This window comes from Schistosoma haematobium, chromosome 3 (assembly GCF_000699445.3).
Source record: "Schistosoma haematobium chromosome 3, whole genome shotgun sequence".
Classification (NCBI taxonomy): Eukaryota; Metazoa; Platyhelminthes; class Trematoda; order Strigeidida; family Schistosomatidae; genus Schistosoma; species Schistosoma haematobium.
In genome coordinates, this window is record NC_067198.1 from 46,850,845 (window position 1) to 46,866,357 (window position 15,513).

At 35.1% G+C, this 15,513-nt stretch overlaps 1 protein-coding gene across 1 annotated transcript in view; it reads right to left on the reverse strand.

Moving 5' to 3' along the window:
• The window catches only part of FBN3 (Fibrillin-3), a 109,239-nt gene extending 94,140 nt beyond the window's left edge, over positions 1-15,099 (reverse strand). The window contains exon 1 of the mRNA XM_051214009.1: positions 14,574-15,099. Within this exon, the coding sequence (XP_051070034.1) occupies positions 14,574-14,656 (83 nt within the window). The 5' untranslated portion in view covers positions 14,657-15,099. The remainder of the gene's footprint in view (positions 1-14,573) is intronic.
• Between the last annotated feature and the right edge of the window lie 414 nt (positions 15,100-15,513).

The window sequence follows — 15,513 nt, forward strand, 5'->3', positions numbered from 1 at the left end:
GGACAGAGTGGGTTGTAGAATGCTGATCTGTGGCCTATGTTCCATTGGGAGTAACTAGCGTAAGTAAGTAAGTAAGTAACTATATACTATTGAAATAACCTCCAATATTTACAATTATCTTATACTCAATAATTTAATTTCGTCAATCATTTACCAAGAAATAAAATAGAAGTCAAATTTCAACTTTATATGCCGCTAATTGGAAAAATCCACAGAAACCTCATTGTTTTATGACCTTTTATAACATTTCTAAAGATGTAATTAGTGATCGCTATTATTATTATTATTATGACCAATACTGGCAACGTGCTGTGCAGATCGTATTTCTTTGGTCAACAATTAAAAATGACCTAATAAACTGAAAAGGATTTACAGCGGTAAGAACGTTCTTCAAGGTCATGTTGGCATAATCTGGAGAGAAAAAAAAATCAGTTTTCGTTATGCCTAGTACATATGGACATTTACTTTTACTAGTAAGCAAACGGCTTAGTGCTTGAATTACTGTTCCATTTATTATAGTTTAAGAAACTAGACATTATCAAACAAAATACAACTCAAATTTGATGGCAGAAATCTGTAGTTCGTAAATGAACTAAGTTTCTATTACTTCAATTATTTTTAAAAGTTAGATTGATGAGTCGATCTATGCGAGATCAGCACTGAACAGTCATTTTGTTCTCCTCAGCAGTGCACATCTACGATTCCGCATATGAGACTCTAATTCAGAACCTTCGGTTTCGCGTGCATGAACTCTTAACCTCTAGACTACAGAGCTGGCATTCAACAGTGTGATTGTTGATAGTTTTACAACTCTAACCACTTTACCATATTCATCTGATGATTATTTAAAACAAGAATATTCTTTTAGTTTATAACTTCAAATGCATTGAAGCTTTAAACTTGTTTAAATCATCAAGATAATTTATAATCAATGTCAATTTAGAGTCATAAAAACAATCTTGGAAATCAACCTCTTATGTAGATAATTGACTCAATAGATATTATGAATGTAAGAGATGGTACTAATAATCCAAGCTGTAGAATGCAATTAGTCCTTCAATCTACATAACAGATATGTCTTAATCTATTTTATTATTTGAAAATATGAATAAGTTACTATCCCCTAGGAGGTTTTAATCAATCTCTGCCTTTAAGTTAAGTTTTATCCTATTCTCTTACACACTTCAGAATTATTATTACTTTCTGTTAGGTCCCGATAAACATAATGAATAGTAACTACTGGGATCTATTGATGGACCAGTACTATACGTATATTTTTATCGTATACTTGTTAAATAACTAAACTATTCATATTCATGTTCCTCTTATTATAAGCTTCATTTTGACCTATGAACCATTATTATACGTTTTACCATTCTTGAATTAAACCCGGTCTATTAGTCACTGCCCTAGAAAATACAGGTGTTTATTAACAGTTGTCTACAAAAAATAATTCGGATCTATTGGCCGGACACTATTAGCAACAACCTACTGTGAGAGCGAACAAACCAGATTCCAGGGGAGGAAGAAATCAGGAAGAAGTGCTAGAAGTGGATAGGACACACATATTGAGGAAAGTAGCCAACTGCATCAGAAGACAATCCCTCACATGGAATCCTCAAGGCCAATGGAGGTGAAGAGAGATACCAAAGAATACAATACACTGAGAAATGGAGACAGACATGAAAAGAATGAAAAAGAATGGGGTAGAAGTATAAAAGAATGCTGAGGACAGAGTGGGTTGTAGAATGCTGATCTATGGCCTATGCTCCATTGGGAGTAACTGGCATAAGTAAGTAAGTATTATTCACTGCCTCCCACATTCACAGCCACATTGGGTCAAATTTTGTACAAATGTTATTTTCTATATTATGCTACGTTGTGGTCTGTCTGGTTGATATATAAACCGAGTATGTTTGAAATAAAGGATTCATATTGCAGAGGCTGAGATCGGTGTTCTCGACTTAACTGGCTGGGCTAGACGGAAAGCAGGATCAATTAGGACTCTAGACTGCTCGCATGTGTTTTACGCGTCCTTGGTCCGATCGATAATTCGCTGCATCTGATTGGCGGTTTTGGACCATAACACTTTCAAACCCGGAAACAAATTGATGAAACATTAAAAACTAAAAAATGCATTTGATGAAGAGTATATCAAATGGCTTAGTGACTGAAGTCAAGATATTTAAATCAATAAAAATCAATCAAGTTGAACTCATCCGTTAGATTGAAATAATCCCCCTCCCTCACAAAATATAAATATCCCAGGAAAAATTAGTGGAAATTCAGTCGTAAATATCAATAATAAGGTATTTTAAAGCTTTTTATAATTAATATCAGAAAGGGTTTTTGGGGATATTATAGTAATTTTAATAGTTGAGATCAATTGAAGCTAGACCACCATGGAAAACTTTGTATTGCTGGACGATCGTTTCATCCTATTGTGGGAATCCTCACTTCTGTTGACATTCTACAATGTACTGTCACGAGATGATTCAGTGAACTGAATCATTGTGGAGGGAGGTGTCTTTTTTTCGAGAAATTTCATACATATAGAGCGATTTTAGATATCCAGCTATTTTTCTAATCTTCATATTAATAGTTAATATTAGCTAAATTAAATGTTTTCTAGATGATTCACAAGCATTATAAGCAAAGATTGTTAATGGCTAGCAGTGGAATCCAGTTTGACGAGTCACACACTGAACCTTCGACCTAAAGGTCTGATCCACAAAGCAATGGAGCAACCTCACCCATGGTAGTCGGTGATCAACAATAGGTTCATATGACATTTGTTTTATTAGAATCTTGAAACCAATATGCACCATTGACTTGAAATCAAGGTTATCCAACTCCCCTAGGTGGATTCTCCATATCCACCAATCCGGTTAAAGCATCGGACGTTCGCTTTTCGTTCTTTTAATTTCATAGGCAACATTAAAGAATCTACGAGGTATCTATTTTAGAGTATACATATTTATAATAAAAAGGTTAACTTGATACGTTTTAACCTAGAATCCTATAATTAACGGCAGTTAATTCCTCAGTTATAATAACCGTCACATTTTGAATATAGTCAACTCGATACTTGTCGTTAAAACTACTTAAATCCTTCATGTAGTAAGTTCTCAATAAGTATATATATATATCATCATTAACTTATCTCTATGCTTATCTGTGTTTAAATCAATCAACAAAACTGAACAATCTCAAAAACCATAATCTTCAATTTAACCGCTATCCAATCATTATACTGAACTACTCATTAGTAATACACTGTAACAATAAATGTAACAGATTTGCATTTAACACTCTATGAGTATATAACTTTTCAATCATCATTCAACCTAAGTTTATTAGGATAAACAGTTTTATTTAAAGTAGTCTCTTCTATAAAAAGATAAGTACCTAATTTAATTACTAGATTAGCTATAGAAACATCTTTACAGGCCATGATATTTCACGTCGATTTCTTTGTTCATTTAACCCCTAAACAGATCACTGATTCATGATATTCAAATATATTATTGAGTTCTAAGATGGTAAAGAAGATTTGTAGCTCAGTCGGATGATTTTGATGTAGTTTTGTTCTCTGAGTTGGATGGTTTGGTCATGGAGCTTTCATCGTTCTTCTGAACGACATCCTCAGCACAAACGTCTACCTGAAGTTTTTACTGAGGATGTCATTAATTGATTACAATTAATAAAAATCATTGACAGTTTATCTCTTTGATTTCTTAAAAATAGCTTAGTTTAAAAATGTAAAGAAGATCTTGATTAGTTGAAATTAGACATTAACACCATTGGATACCGGCCAGCTCATTGATCTAGTGGTTAAGCGCTGGTGCGTAAAAATGATAGGTTCTGGGTTCAAATCTCACGAGACGGGATCGTGAATACGCACTACTAAGGAGTCCCACAGTAGGACGAAACAGCCGTCCAATGCTTCTAAGATCATGATTATTGTCCAAATCTTTCAAACATAGTACAAAGAATATCATAAGACTTAAAACAAACACTATATCTGATCATAGAAACTAAATTGACTATCTTCTAGATAATAAAAACAAAACTCACATAGAATGTCTAATCAACATAACTCTTACTATACTTAATTGAGTACATCTTAACTAGTAGTAATCATGACAACTAATAAATTGATTGTATATTGATCAAATTTATCGAATTTTTTTATCACTATAACAACATTCCAACAATTTCTATTTGTATTATAAAACTGATGATTCATTTAATTTCTATTATTGATCTGTTTATATCCAATGAATATTTAATTCCGTTTTCTAATAATTATTACATGGTGACATGGTAACAATATCTAATAATTAAATGAGTACTTACTACTCACAACCGATACTACTAATACTACTAATAATAATAAACATATTTCTGAACATTCCAAACTAATTTATATGAAATTACTTCATCATAAATAACATTCTAGTTGTCGAGTTGGATACAAATACCAACTATAATGATCATAGTTACAAAGTTTTCGATTTTTTTGTGTTTTTTTTTTATATTTTTGATCACAGATTAATCAATAATTGATTCATTAGGAATGAATGAATCAATGAGAATTATTCCATTATTATTATAATGATTATGATTACTTGAAGAAGTATCGCATTTTTTTGGTTGTTTGTTTTAGATTGTTTCAATCAATAAAGATGATTTTGATGAATTGTGAAAATTCTTTATTTGATCATGTTATTCTTGATGAATTCATTAGTATCCAAGAGGGGTTTTGTGTGAATATTATAATCATTTTAATAGTTGAGATCAATTGAGTCAATTGATGTTAGACCATCATTGAAAACTTGAAAGTACTGAATAAACGTTTCGTTCTAAGGTGGGACTCCTCAGCGGTGTGCATCTATAATCCACGATAGTAATTCACTGAAGACAATGGTGGATGTTTCGTTCGATTTCGTGAATTAGTTGAAGGTAGACATTAAGATGCCAACTCAGTGATCTAGAAGTTAAGCATTCGCACACGAGACCGATAGATCATAGGTTCGAATCTCGTGAGGCGTGTATGTACATTGATGAGGAGTTCCACAATAGTGCTTCCAAGTTTTTCATGGTGATTTAGCTTCAATTGACTTAGATCTCAACTATTAGAACGCATTAATATTTAGCTTTTACAAATGTAAAAGATAAAATGTGTATTATCAAATATGTGAAGTTAAGGAGTTCTACATTCGATAAATCAGTGAGTAGTGATTTTTGTAGTGGTCGGTACTGAATGAACTCTGCTGACTAGTTTATAATGTTATCACTAATGTAGGTGATTCAATATTAGATACGATATGTCACAAACTGTGAAACTAGATGAACCGAATTCAAATCTTGCAGAGAATCAATTCTGTTAAGATTCTAGGTACAAATTGCTGATAAGTGTCAATTAACCTAGGACTATAGTTCACTATTGACTACCCATAAAAACCTAACATTAGACAGCTTTCTTTGAAATATGTTTAGACACTATGAGAAACTACTCTTTGATAAAAACTACGTTTGATCTGAACTATTTTCTGTTGATCATTTATATATATACGTGAAAATGTTCCAGAAGACTTCACAAGGATCCAGTCGAAAATTATAAATAATGAGTTCAACCATGTCGAAAATGAGTTATTCATTAGCGATGGATCTAAATAATAGTTGGCCTAAACTGTGCATTGATTGAAGTTGGTCTTAGTAATAGTCGCATTTCAGCTTGAAGTAAACCAAGTTTCGTCAAAGTCTTGTCCATTAAGAAAAGATATCTCTGAATATATATATATAAAAAGCTAGATATGTTATCTTAACCTTCAATAAAGTTTAGTCTGTCTTAAGTGGCTTGTATGTCTACTGTCTTGTCTTTCACATTTCAAATTTGCAAATACAGAAATTGGAGTATACTTTTTCAATTGAAGATCTGACTTCAATCACATCGTATGATTGATTGTTATCGAAATATTCATGTCAGCTATCCTCCTATATCATTATCAACTTAAGGAATAATGAAACCAAATAAATCAAATATGAGAATGGATGTTTTGAATATGTATGTTTTATACAGTCGTTGATCGAGACAAATGACTGAAGAAACGAAGCAAAGAGAAGAAAGTGAGGTGAAATGACGCACAGTAGAGAAGGTGTGTCAGCCAACTTGATTTAACTAAGCGTGAATCAATATTTATAGTCAGACAAAGTTCAGTTATCAACGTGCAATGAGTAAGATTGGAAATGCACACACACATATACGCTTACATAAAAACAATCAAGGTTAATAAGTGAATAATTAACAAGGACAAAACGTGACTCAAGAAGAATGAATAAACTTGTCTGTCCAGAAGCTAGAATAAGTTATATGGGCTTAGCATAGCAAACGACACTATATACCTACGGACCGGATAGCTCACTGGTAACATCTTTGACTGTCAAGCTGGGTAACAGGGGATCGAATCCGTCAGGGAGCACCAGTTCCCTCAAGATTACAGGTACACCTTGCTGACGAGTGCCAAGTAGCATGAAATCCGGGTCCAGGGTTTCCTGTTGACTACCTCCAACCACCATCTAATCTCAACATAGTGTTCGCAATGTCGAGTCACCTAGACTGGTGGCCACATTGCAACGTGGTTGATAGCATTCGATCTGCACTAATATGTACTTGACACATATGACATTGGTCACCACCCAGTGATCAATCATTTGTGATTACACTACATAATCCACCAGAACTCACTGACAGAATTCATAGATCAAATGAATTATTTGCTCTGATTCTATACAGTTCACAGAATATAACTTTATCAAAGATAACTTATCATATTCAAAGATCACATATACCCTATCATATTCACTATAAAATGTTTTTCAATAAACTAATTCCTCGATTTAATTCCTCCGTTTTTTTTTGGTTTTCATATAAAGTAAGTTTCCAAGTTATTTTGTCTGGGATTTTTGAAAAAATATTAAAAAAAAAGAAAATAAAAGCTGTTACATTGTTTCTATGTCAGTGTTAGTTAGCTACAATATAGGACCAGGCACAACTATGCACCGGTTCAAGTTGCCATGGAGAATATCATCTCAGCATGTGTTGACAATCAATCCTGATTGTTGTTGTGTGTTTTTTTCTTTGTTTAAAGAAAAGCCAAGCTGTGAGACTGTAATTTAAAAAAAAATTAAAAACATAAACGAATTCTGATTTGTTTTTATTATTTCGCCTGTAATAATGATTTACAAATTACAATTTGGGAAATTAATTGTTACATAATCTTGTTTTTTTTAAAAAAAAATGTTTTTAAGTAGTTTATTCAGTAGTATGATGGAAAATATGGGAAGTTTAATTTGATATTGGTATTGTTTCGTTGCATCATCTTCATCCCATTGATGTTTAAAACTGTAATTGATCAGTCTGTTATTGTCAAATGTACATCTTGTGCGTATTGCCTCGATATAGCCTTAATTCACAACGTTTTTTAAGCAAAGATGAATAGTGGCTAGCAGTGGAATCCAGTTTGATGAGCATTTCGTTCTATTTGGGACTTGTCGGCAGGATGTACCTGCATCTCAGAGTTGATATTCACTGTAGGATTCGAATCCAATATTGTTCGCTTGAGATGCCATCGCGTTAAAAAAGGTCGTTTTTAAAATTGAAGAAATCATAATAGGAGATTACTTTTTTGATTTGATATTGTTGAATGACAAATAAATCGATTAACTCCGCCTGTAGCCCTTATAGGGTTACTGCCGGTCCCAAGCCCGGGTAAAGGAGGAGGGTTGGGCATGGGGTTAGCGTCCCCATCCCGTAGAAAACTAACTCGCTAAAACAACGCTTACCAGAAAAAATAATCCAAACCATTTTAACTCTGCCCTGGGAGTTAGAAAGTCCTCAGTTAGAAGAATTATGACGCTTCATGGTGAAAGCCGAGTTCCTTCGGAAGCCACGAGGCCGATGCCCCTTCTAACAACCAGAGCAAAAATTTTTATAGGCACATGGAACGTTCGAACAATGTGGGAAACCGGGAAGACCAGTCAAATAGCAATGGAAATGAGAAGATACAACTTAGCAGTACTGGGAATCAGCGAAACACACTGGACCCAAGCTGGACAGAAAAGGCTAGCTACGGGAGAGATGCTGCTATACTCCAGTCACGAAGAGGACAATGCTCCACACACTCAGGGAGTCGCTCTTATGCTGTCCAAAGTAGCACGAAATGCACTTGTAGGATGGGAATCCCACGGATCCAGAATCATCAAAGCATCATTCAAAACAAAGAAGGAGGGGATCTTAATGAATATTATCCAATGTTATGCACCCACCAATGATAGCAACGACGACATTAAAGATCAGTTCTACGAGCGGCTGCAGTCAATCATCGAGAAATGCCGAAGAAAGGACCTAACTATTCTGATGGGAGATCTAAATGCCAAAGTCGGAATAGACAACACTGGATATGAAGATATTATGGGACGACATGGACTGGGAGAAAGAAACGAAAATGGAGAAAGATTCGCAAATCTATGTGCATTCAACAAATTGGTCATAGGAGGCACAATATTTCCACACAAGCGTATACACAAGGCTACATGGATCTCACCGGATCACACTACAGAGAACCAAATCGATCATATTTGCATCAACAAAAAATTCCGAAGGACAATGGAAGATGTGAGAACCAGGAGAGGAGCTGACGTAGCTTCAGATCACCACCTAGTTGTAGCCAATTTGAAACTGAAGCTGAAAAAGAACTGGACAAGTGGACAAACAGCACTACAAAGGTTCAATACAGCCTTCCTTCGAGATACTGACAAACTCAATGAGTTCAAGATAGCTCTCAACAACAGGTTCCAAGCCTTACAAGATCTACTGAAGGAAGAAGAAACTAGTATGGAGGACAACTGGAAGGGTATCAAAGAAGCATTAACTTCAACGTGTCAAGAGGTTCTGGGTCTAAAGAAACACCATCATAAGGAATGGATCTCTATAGAAACACTGGACAAGATCAAAGAAAGGAAGAACAAGAAGACAGCAATTAACAACAGCGGAACACGAGCAGAGAAAGTCCAAGCACAAGCTGAGTACATAGAAGCAAACAAACAAGTGAAGAAAAGCATTAGAGCCGACAAGAAGAAATACGTGGAAGAACTAGCAACGACAGCGGAAAAAGCTGCAAGAGAAGGAAATATGAAACAGCTTCACGATACAACGAAGAAACTAGCAGGGAAATACAGTAAACCAGAGAGGCCGGTCAAAGACAAAGAAGGCAAGCCAATCACTGAAATTCAACAACAGCGGAACAGATGGGTAGAATACTTCGAGGAACTCCTGAATAGGCCGGCTCCAATGAATCCACCGGACATCGAAGCAGCACACACAAATCTTCCTATAGATGTCAATCCACCAACTACGGAAGAAATTAGAATGGCCGTCAGACAAATCAAGAACGGGCAGGCAGCAGGACCCGACAACATACCAGCTGAAGCACTGAAATTAGACATCGAAGTAACTACAAACATGCTTCACCTTCTATTCAAAAAGATTTGGGAGGAGGAACAAGTGCCGATGGACTGGAAAGAAGGACACCTCATCAAGATTCCAAAGAAAGGAGATCTGAGCAAATGTGAAAACTACAGAGGCATTACACTACTGTCAATACCAGGGAAAGTCTTCAACAGAGTGTTGCTGAACCGGATGAAGGATGCAGTAGACGCCCAACTTCGAGATCAACAAGCTGGATTCCGTAAGGATCGGTCGTGCACAGACCAAATTGCAACACTACGGATCATCGTCGAACAATCAGTTGAGTGGAACTCATCACTATACATCAACTTCATTGATTATGAAAAGGCATTCGACAGTGTAGATAGGAGGACATTATGGAAACTTCTTCGACACTACGGAGTTCCTGAGAAGATTGTCAATATTATCCGGAACTCATACGACGGACTACAGTGCAAAGTAGTGCATGGAGGACAGCTGACAGATGCATTCCAAGTAAGGACCGGAGTCAGACAAGGCTGTTCACTCTCTCCCTTCCTCTTTCTTCTGGTGGTCGACTGGATTATGAAGACCTCGACATCGGAAGGAAAACACGGAATACAATGGACAGCTCAGAACCAATTAGACCATCTGGACTTCGCAGATGACCTAGCCCTCCTATCACGTACACACGAACAGATGCAGATGAAGACAGCCAGTGTAGCAGCAGTCTCTGCATCAGTAGGCCTCAGCATACACAAGGGGAAAACCAAGGTCCTCAAATTCAAAGCGGAGAACAGCAATCCAACCACTCTTAATAGCGAAACTCTGGAAGATGTAGAGTCCTTCACATACCTAGGAAGCATCATCGATGAACAAGGAGGTTCAGATGCAGACGTAAAGGCGAGGATCGGCGAAGCAAGGGTCGCATTCCGACAATTGAAGAGCATATGGGACTCAAAACAACTTTCAACCAATATCAAAGTGAGAATCTTCAATACGAACGTCAAGTCAGTTCTATTGTATGGAGCTGAAACTTGGAGAACTACAACAACCACCATCAAGAAGGTACAAGTATTTATAAATAGCTGCCTACGCAAGATACTCAACATCCATTGGCCGGATACCATCAGCAACAGCCTTCTGTGGGAGAGAACAAACCAACTTCCAGCTGAAGAAGAAATTAGGAAAAGACGATGGAAATGGATAGGACATACATTACGCAAATCATCAAACTGCATCACGAGGCAAGCCCTAACTTGGAACCCTGAAGGGAAGCGAAAAAGAGGAAGGCCAAAGAACACATTGCGTCGGATTATAGAAGCAGATATGAAAAGGATGAATTACAACTGGACGGAGCTAGAAAGGATTGCCCAGGACAGGGTTGGATGGAGAATGCTGGTGAGTGGCCTATGCTCCTTCACGAGGAGTAACAGGCGTAAGTAAGTAAGTAAGTAAGTAAGTAAGTAAGTAAGTAAGTAAGTAAGTAAGTAAGTAAGTAAGTAAGTAAGTAAGTAAGTAAGTAAGTAAATAAATAAATAAATAAATAAATCGATTGTAGAAATTAAAACTATCCAAACTGCAAACATTTCATATTGAATTCCTAATCATTTCTTCGATCTTCAGGTCTTCCGTATGCTAGAACTCCACATGGTAGACTTATAAATGTTGAAGTAACTAGAGTATTTATAAGGTTTTTGGTAGCTTCCGTCTTCTGGATTCAAATTCAATTTGAGAAATTCCCATATTGTAATTTAGAAAAACATATATATAAGCGAACTTTATTGTTTTCGATTAGATCTTCATCAGACTATACTCTAATATGCAGTGATGTTTTTCTATATGCACCTACGAATTGAATTAAACCAATGAAGGCAGTTTATGAGTCAATGATGATAACAGTGGAATAGATTACATAAATAAGTGAAAAGTACAAATTGATAGTGTGATGACAACTGTACGAGTTGTGATTAGAATAATAAAGGCTTGAATCAATGTCACATAATGGGAAATAAGTCAGTGATTAGAAGAATATAGACAATGAGATAACATTCATTATAAGATTACGTAATAAGAAGTGGAGTTCAACCAGGTCTGTTGTGAGATATCAACTCACTGAAGACAATGGTGTACGGTGGTGCAACTTCATGGATTGGTGGAAGTTAGACACTAATACCGTTGGGTGCCGGCTCAGTGATCTAGTAAGCTAAGCGCCTGGCGCAAGACTGATAGGTCTTGGGTTCGAATCTCGTGAGGAGCGGGATCGTGGGTGCGCACTGTTGAGGAGTGTCATACTGGGGCAAAACGGCCGTCCAGTCCTTCCAGGTTTTCCATGGTGGTCTAGCTCCAATTGGCTCATGATTTCAATCAGTAATAAGAAGTGTTCAGATACCTGGACCATGAAGCGTATATTTAAGGGAAGAAAAAAGTGGGAGGTGGTGAAGAAAGAGTATGAAAAATAATAATAAATAAAACCATTTATTAAGGTCGAGGGAGAAATAAGTGTGTTACAACTTTCTTATGAACACAAAGACTTGGATTGTTGGCTCGAACTCCTATAGCTTCTGCCGAGTGTTAGAGACGAGATCGAACACCATAAGGAAAACTAGTAGGAATACGATAAATGACATTAAATGACTTATTTCTGTCTACTACATAACTGCTATCGATCAAGCATGATAAGACCGAGCTGCGTATTGTCTTGACACTACCTATTCCTAACCACGAAGGGAGGTGTATACTAACACTTTGGTTCAGTTGTCTGGTAGTGCATCCAATATAGCTTACACCTATCATCACACTACCAATTTGTACTTTTCACTTATTTACGTAATCTATTCCACTGTTATCATCATTGACTCATAAACTGCCTTCATTGGTTTAATTCATTTTAGTATGTGCATATATAAATACATTACTGTATATTAGAGCAAAACCTGATGAAGATTTAATATTTTTAGACAAAACCAATAACCGATTATAAATCTAAAGCTTTATGTCCAAAATAAACCTGTTCAATATTGGCAATCCATTTTGAGTAGATAAAGGCATAGATATCTTACCTTTTATGTATATTCACAGTTCAAATCAATGTCTTTCATATATCTTGATAAGATTGGGAAATTAATTTATTATCCATCTATTGTTAATCATTGAATTCATGAGTTGATTAAAGCTAGATTACTATTGAAAACTTGAAATCAACGAACGGTTATTTCGTCCTAGTATAGAAGTTCTCAGCAGTGTACATCCACGATCCTGTACGCAGGATTCCATTTATTCTATATATTACGTAATCATGTATAAAACATTTATTTCAATTTATGATTACATTATGGTCTCTTTTAAATCACATTGATAACCATGAATAATTTTTCTGGTTAGCGTTTTTTTTAGCGAGTTAGTTTTCTACGGGATGGAGTCGCTAACCCCATGCCCAATCCTCCTCCTTTATCCGGGATTGGGACCGTCAGTAGCCCACGGAGGGACTCCAGGCGGAGTTCACATTGATAACCATATTAATGAGTATCAATTTTTATTAAACCAATGAATAGATAAGCATATTAGTTATTTCGTTATTTAAAAACTTTATTTTCTAAGATGGTGGATAATATTGATAGCTCAAGTGGATGATTTTGATAGAATTTTGTTCTTTGAACTGGATGGTTTGGTCGTGGAGTTTACATTCTTCTTCTAAACGACATCATCAACACAAACTTCATGTAGACCTCAATCTTGATTGATTACCGTTGATCTTTAACTTATCATTGTTTACTTTATTTTGGTTGTATCTTTCGATCAGAAAAAAATATGGTCAAATATAAGACCAAGAAACAAATCAATAATGGGAGATACAATAAAAAAAAAGAAGTACACTATGACAGGTTAAATGTCAACAGTAATGAATTAAGATCGAGGTCTACAGGACAAGTTTGGAGTTACATATCGATAAATTCTAACACTTCAATTCTACCTGAAGTTTATGTTGATGATGTCGTTCAGAGGGACGATATAAGCTCCGCGACTAAATTATCCAGTTCAGAGAACAAAACTCCATCAAAATCTTTATTTTCTATTGTAAATCATAAGGATGAATTCATTGAAGTTATATCATTATTAACACGGTTTGATTATTTTGAAGTAATCTATGTTCTATAAACAAAGATACATAACGGCTAACAGTAGGATATCAGGACATACATTTCATTCTAATTAAGAAGATACAAGTAAATAATACCATTATGAATTAGATCCATATTCTGTTATCATTTCTTGAAATGATAACCTTGATTGTTTTATATGAACGTATGTATGTGCATTGCATATCCTACTCATGACATGTCTGTAACTTATTTTTATTCTTCTATAAATATCGATTCACGCTTAGTTAAATCGAGTTTGTACACACTCCTTCTCCAGTGCAGTGCACATCATTTCACTTCACTCTCTTCTTTTCACTTTGTTTCTCTGTTCGTTTATATAGATCAACAATTATACAAGGTTACTGTGGGAAAGAACAAACCAGATTCCAGAGGAGGAAGAAATCAGGAATTAGTGCTGGAATTGGATAGGATACACAAATTAAGGAAAGCACCCAACTGTATCACAAGACAATCCCTCACATGGAATCCTCAAGGCCAATGAGGATGAAGAGGAAGACCAAAGAACACATTTTGCCGGGAAATGGAGATAAACATGGGAAAAATGAACAAGAATTGGATGGAACTAGAAAAAAAGGCCGCGGACAGAGAGGGTTGGAGTTTGCTGGTTTGTGGCCTATGCTCCATTAGGAGTAACAGGCGTAAGTAAAGTAAGTAAGTAAGTAAGTAAGTAAGTAAAGTAAAGTAATTATACAAGATATAAATATTCAAAATATTCATTCTCATATTCGACTTATTTTAATTCCATTATACACGAATACTAATCAAATCAAAGATTGATGATATGTTGTCTATTTTGACAGTGATCATTCATATGATCCATTTCAAGTCAGATCTATGATCACTAAAAGTTTATTTACATCAAAACAAAATAAAACAAATGAAGATACTAGATATCACAGTGATTACGTAATTTGACTTACCTTTTTATACCATAAGTGAAATCAACAAATAAATATAAATAGATGATAATGGATAATAATAATAAGATGATATTTTGATTCATTGAACAATATTGTCACTATCTTCTATGTATAGATATAGATAATATAGTCACGTCAATGATTATCTTCCAAGTGATTATGTAATATTGTCAAATTAAAATTTTAAAAAACAAACAATTTAGTGAGTTTCTACAATAAACTGCATGTTTCTCTTTTTTATTTTTCTTTGAGGGGGGGTATGGGCAGTTAGCAACAAGTTTAAGCAATGTAATGCAGAAGAACAAGAAGAAGTTGTCTATGAATAAAAGACTATTTATAATAAAATTGTTAGTATGTTTATAAAAGTACACAAATACACAAATACATATGTATGTATGCACACAAACATACGTACGTACTCATGGATGCACACACATACGCACATGTACACATGTTTTTGTATCTACATAACAATTTACGATGGTTACTGTTGAAAGGTAAAAAATTTAAAAAAAAATTATATTGTGGGCGATTGGAAAACAACATAAAAACCGTGATATGATTGGTTAGTTATTTGGTTGAATTATTATGTTTATTACATAACAGGTTAATAATAGTAGAATTACTTTTGGATAATATAAATGTTACATTCTATTATTCAAAGTATATGAATGTTATAAGAAAGATTGAGGTTATTCATAGTTCATTACTTATTTACTTATTTACTCCTGTTACTCCCAATGGAGCATAGGCCACAGATCAGCATTCTACAACCCACTCTGTCCTCGATATTCCTTTATACTTCTATTCCATTCTTTTTTATTCTTTTCATGTCTGTCTTCATTTCTCAGTGTATTGTGTTCTTTGGTATTCCTCTTCACCCCCATTGGCCTTGAGGATTCCATGTGAGGGATTGTCTTCTGATGCAGTTGGGTGCTAT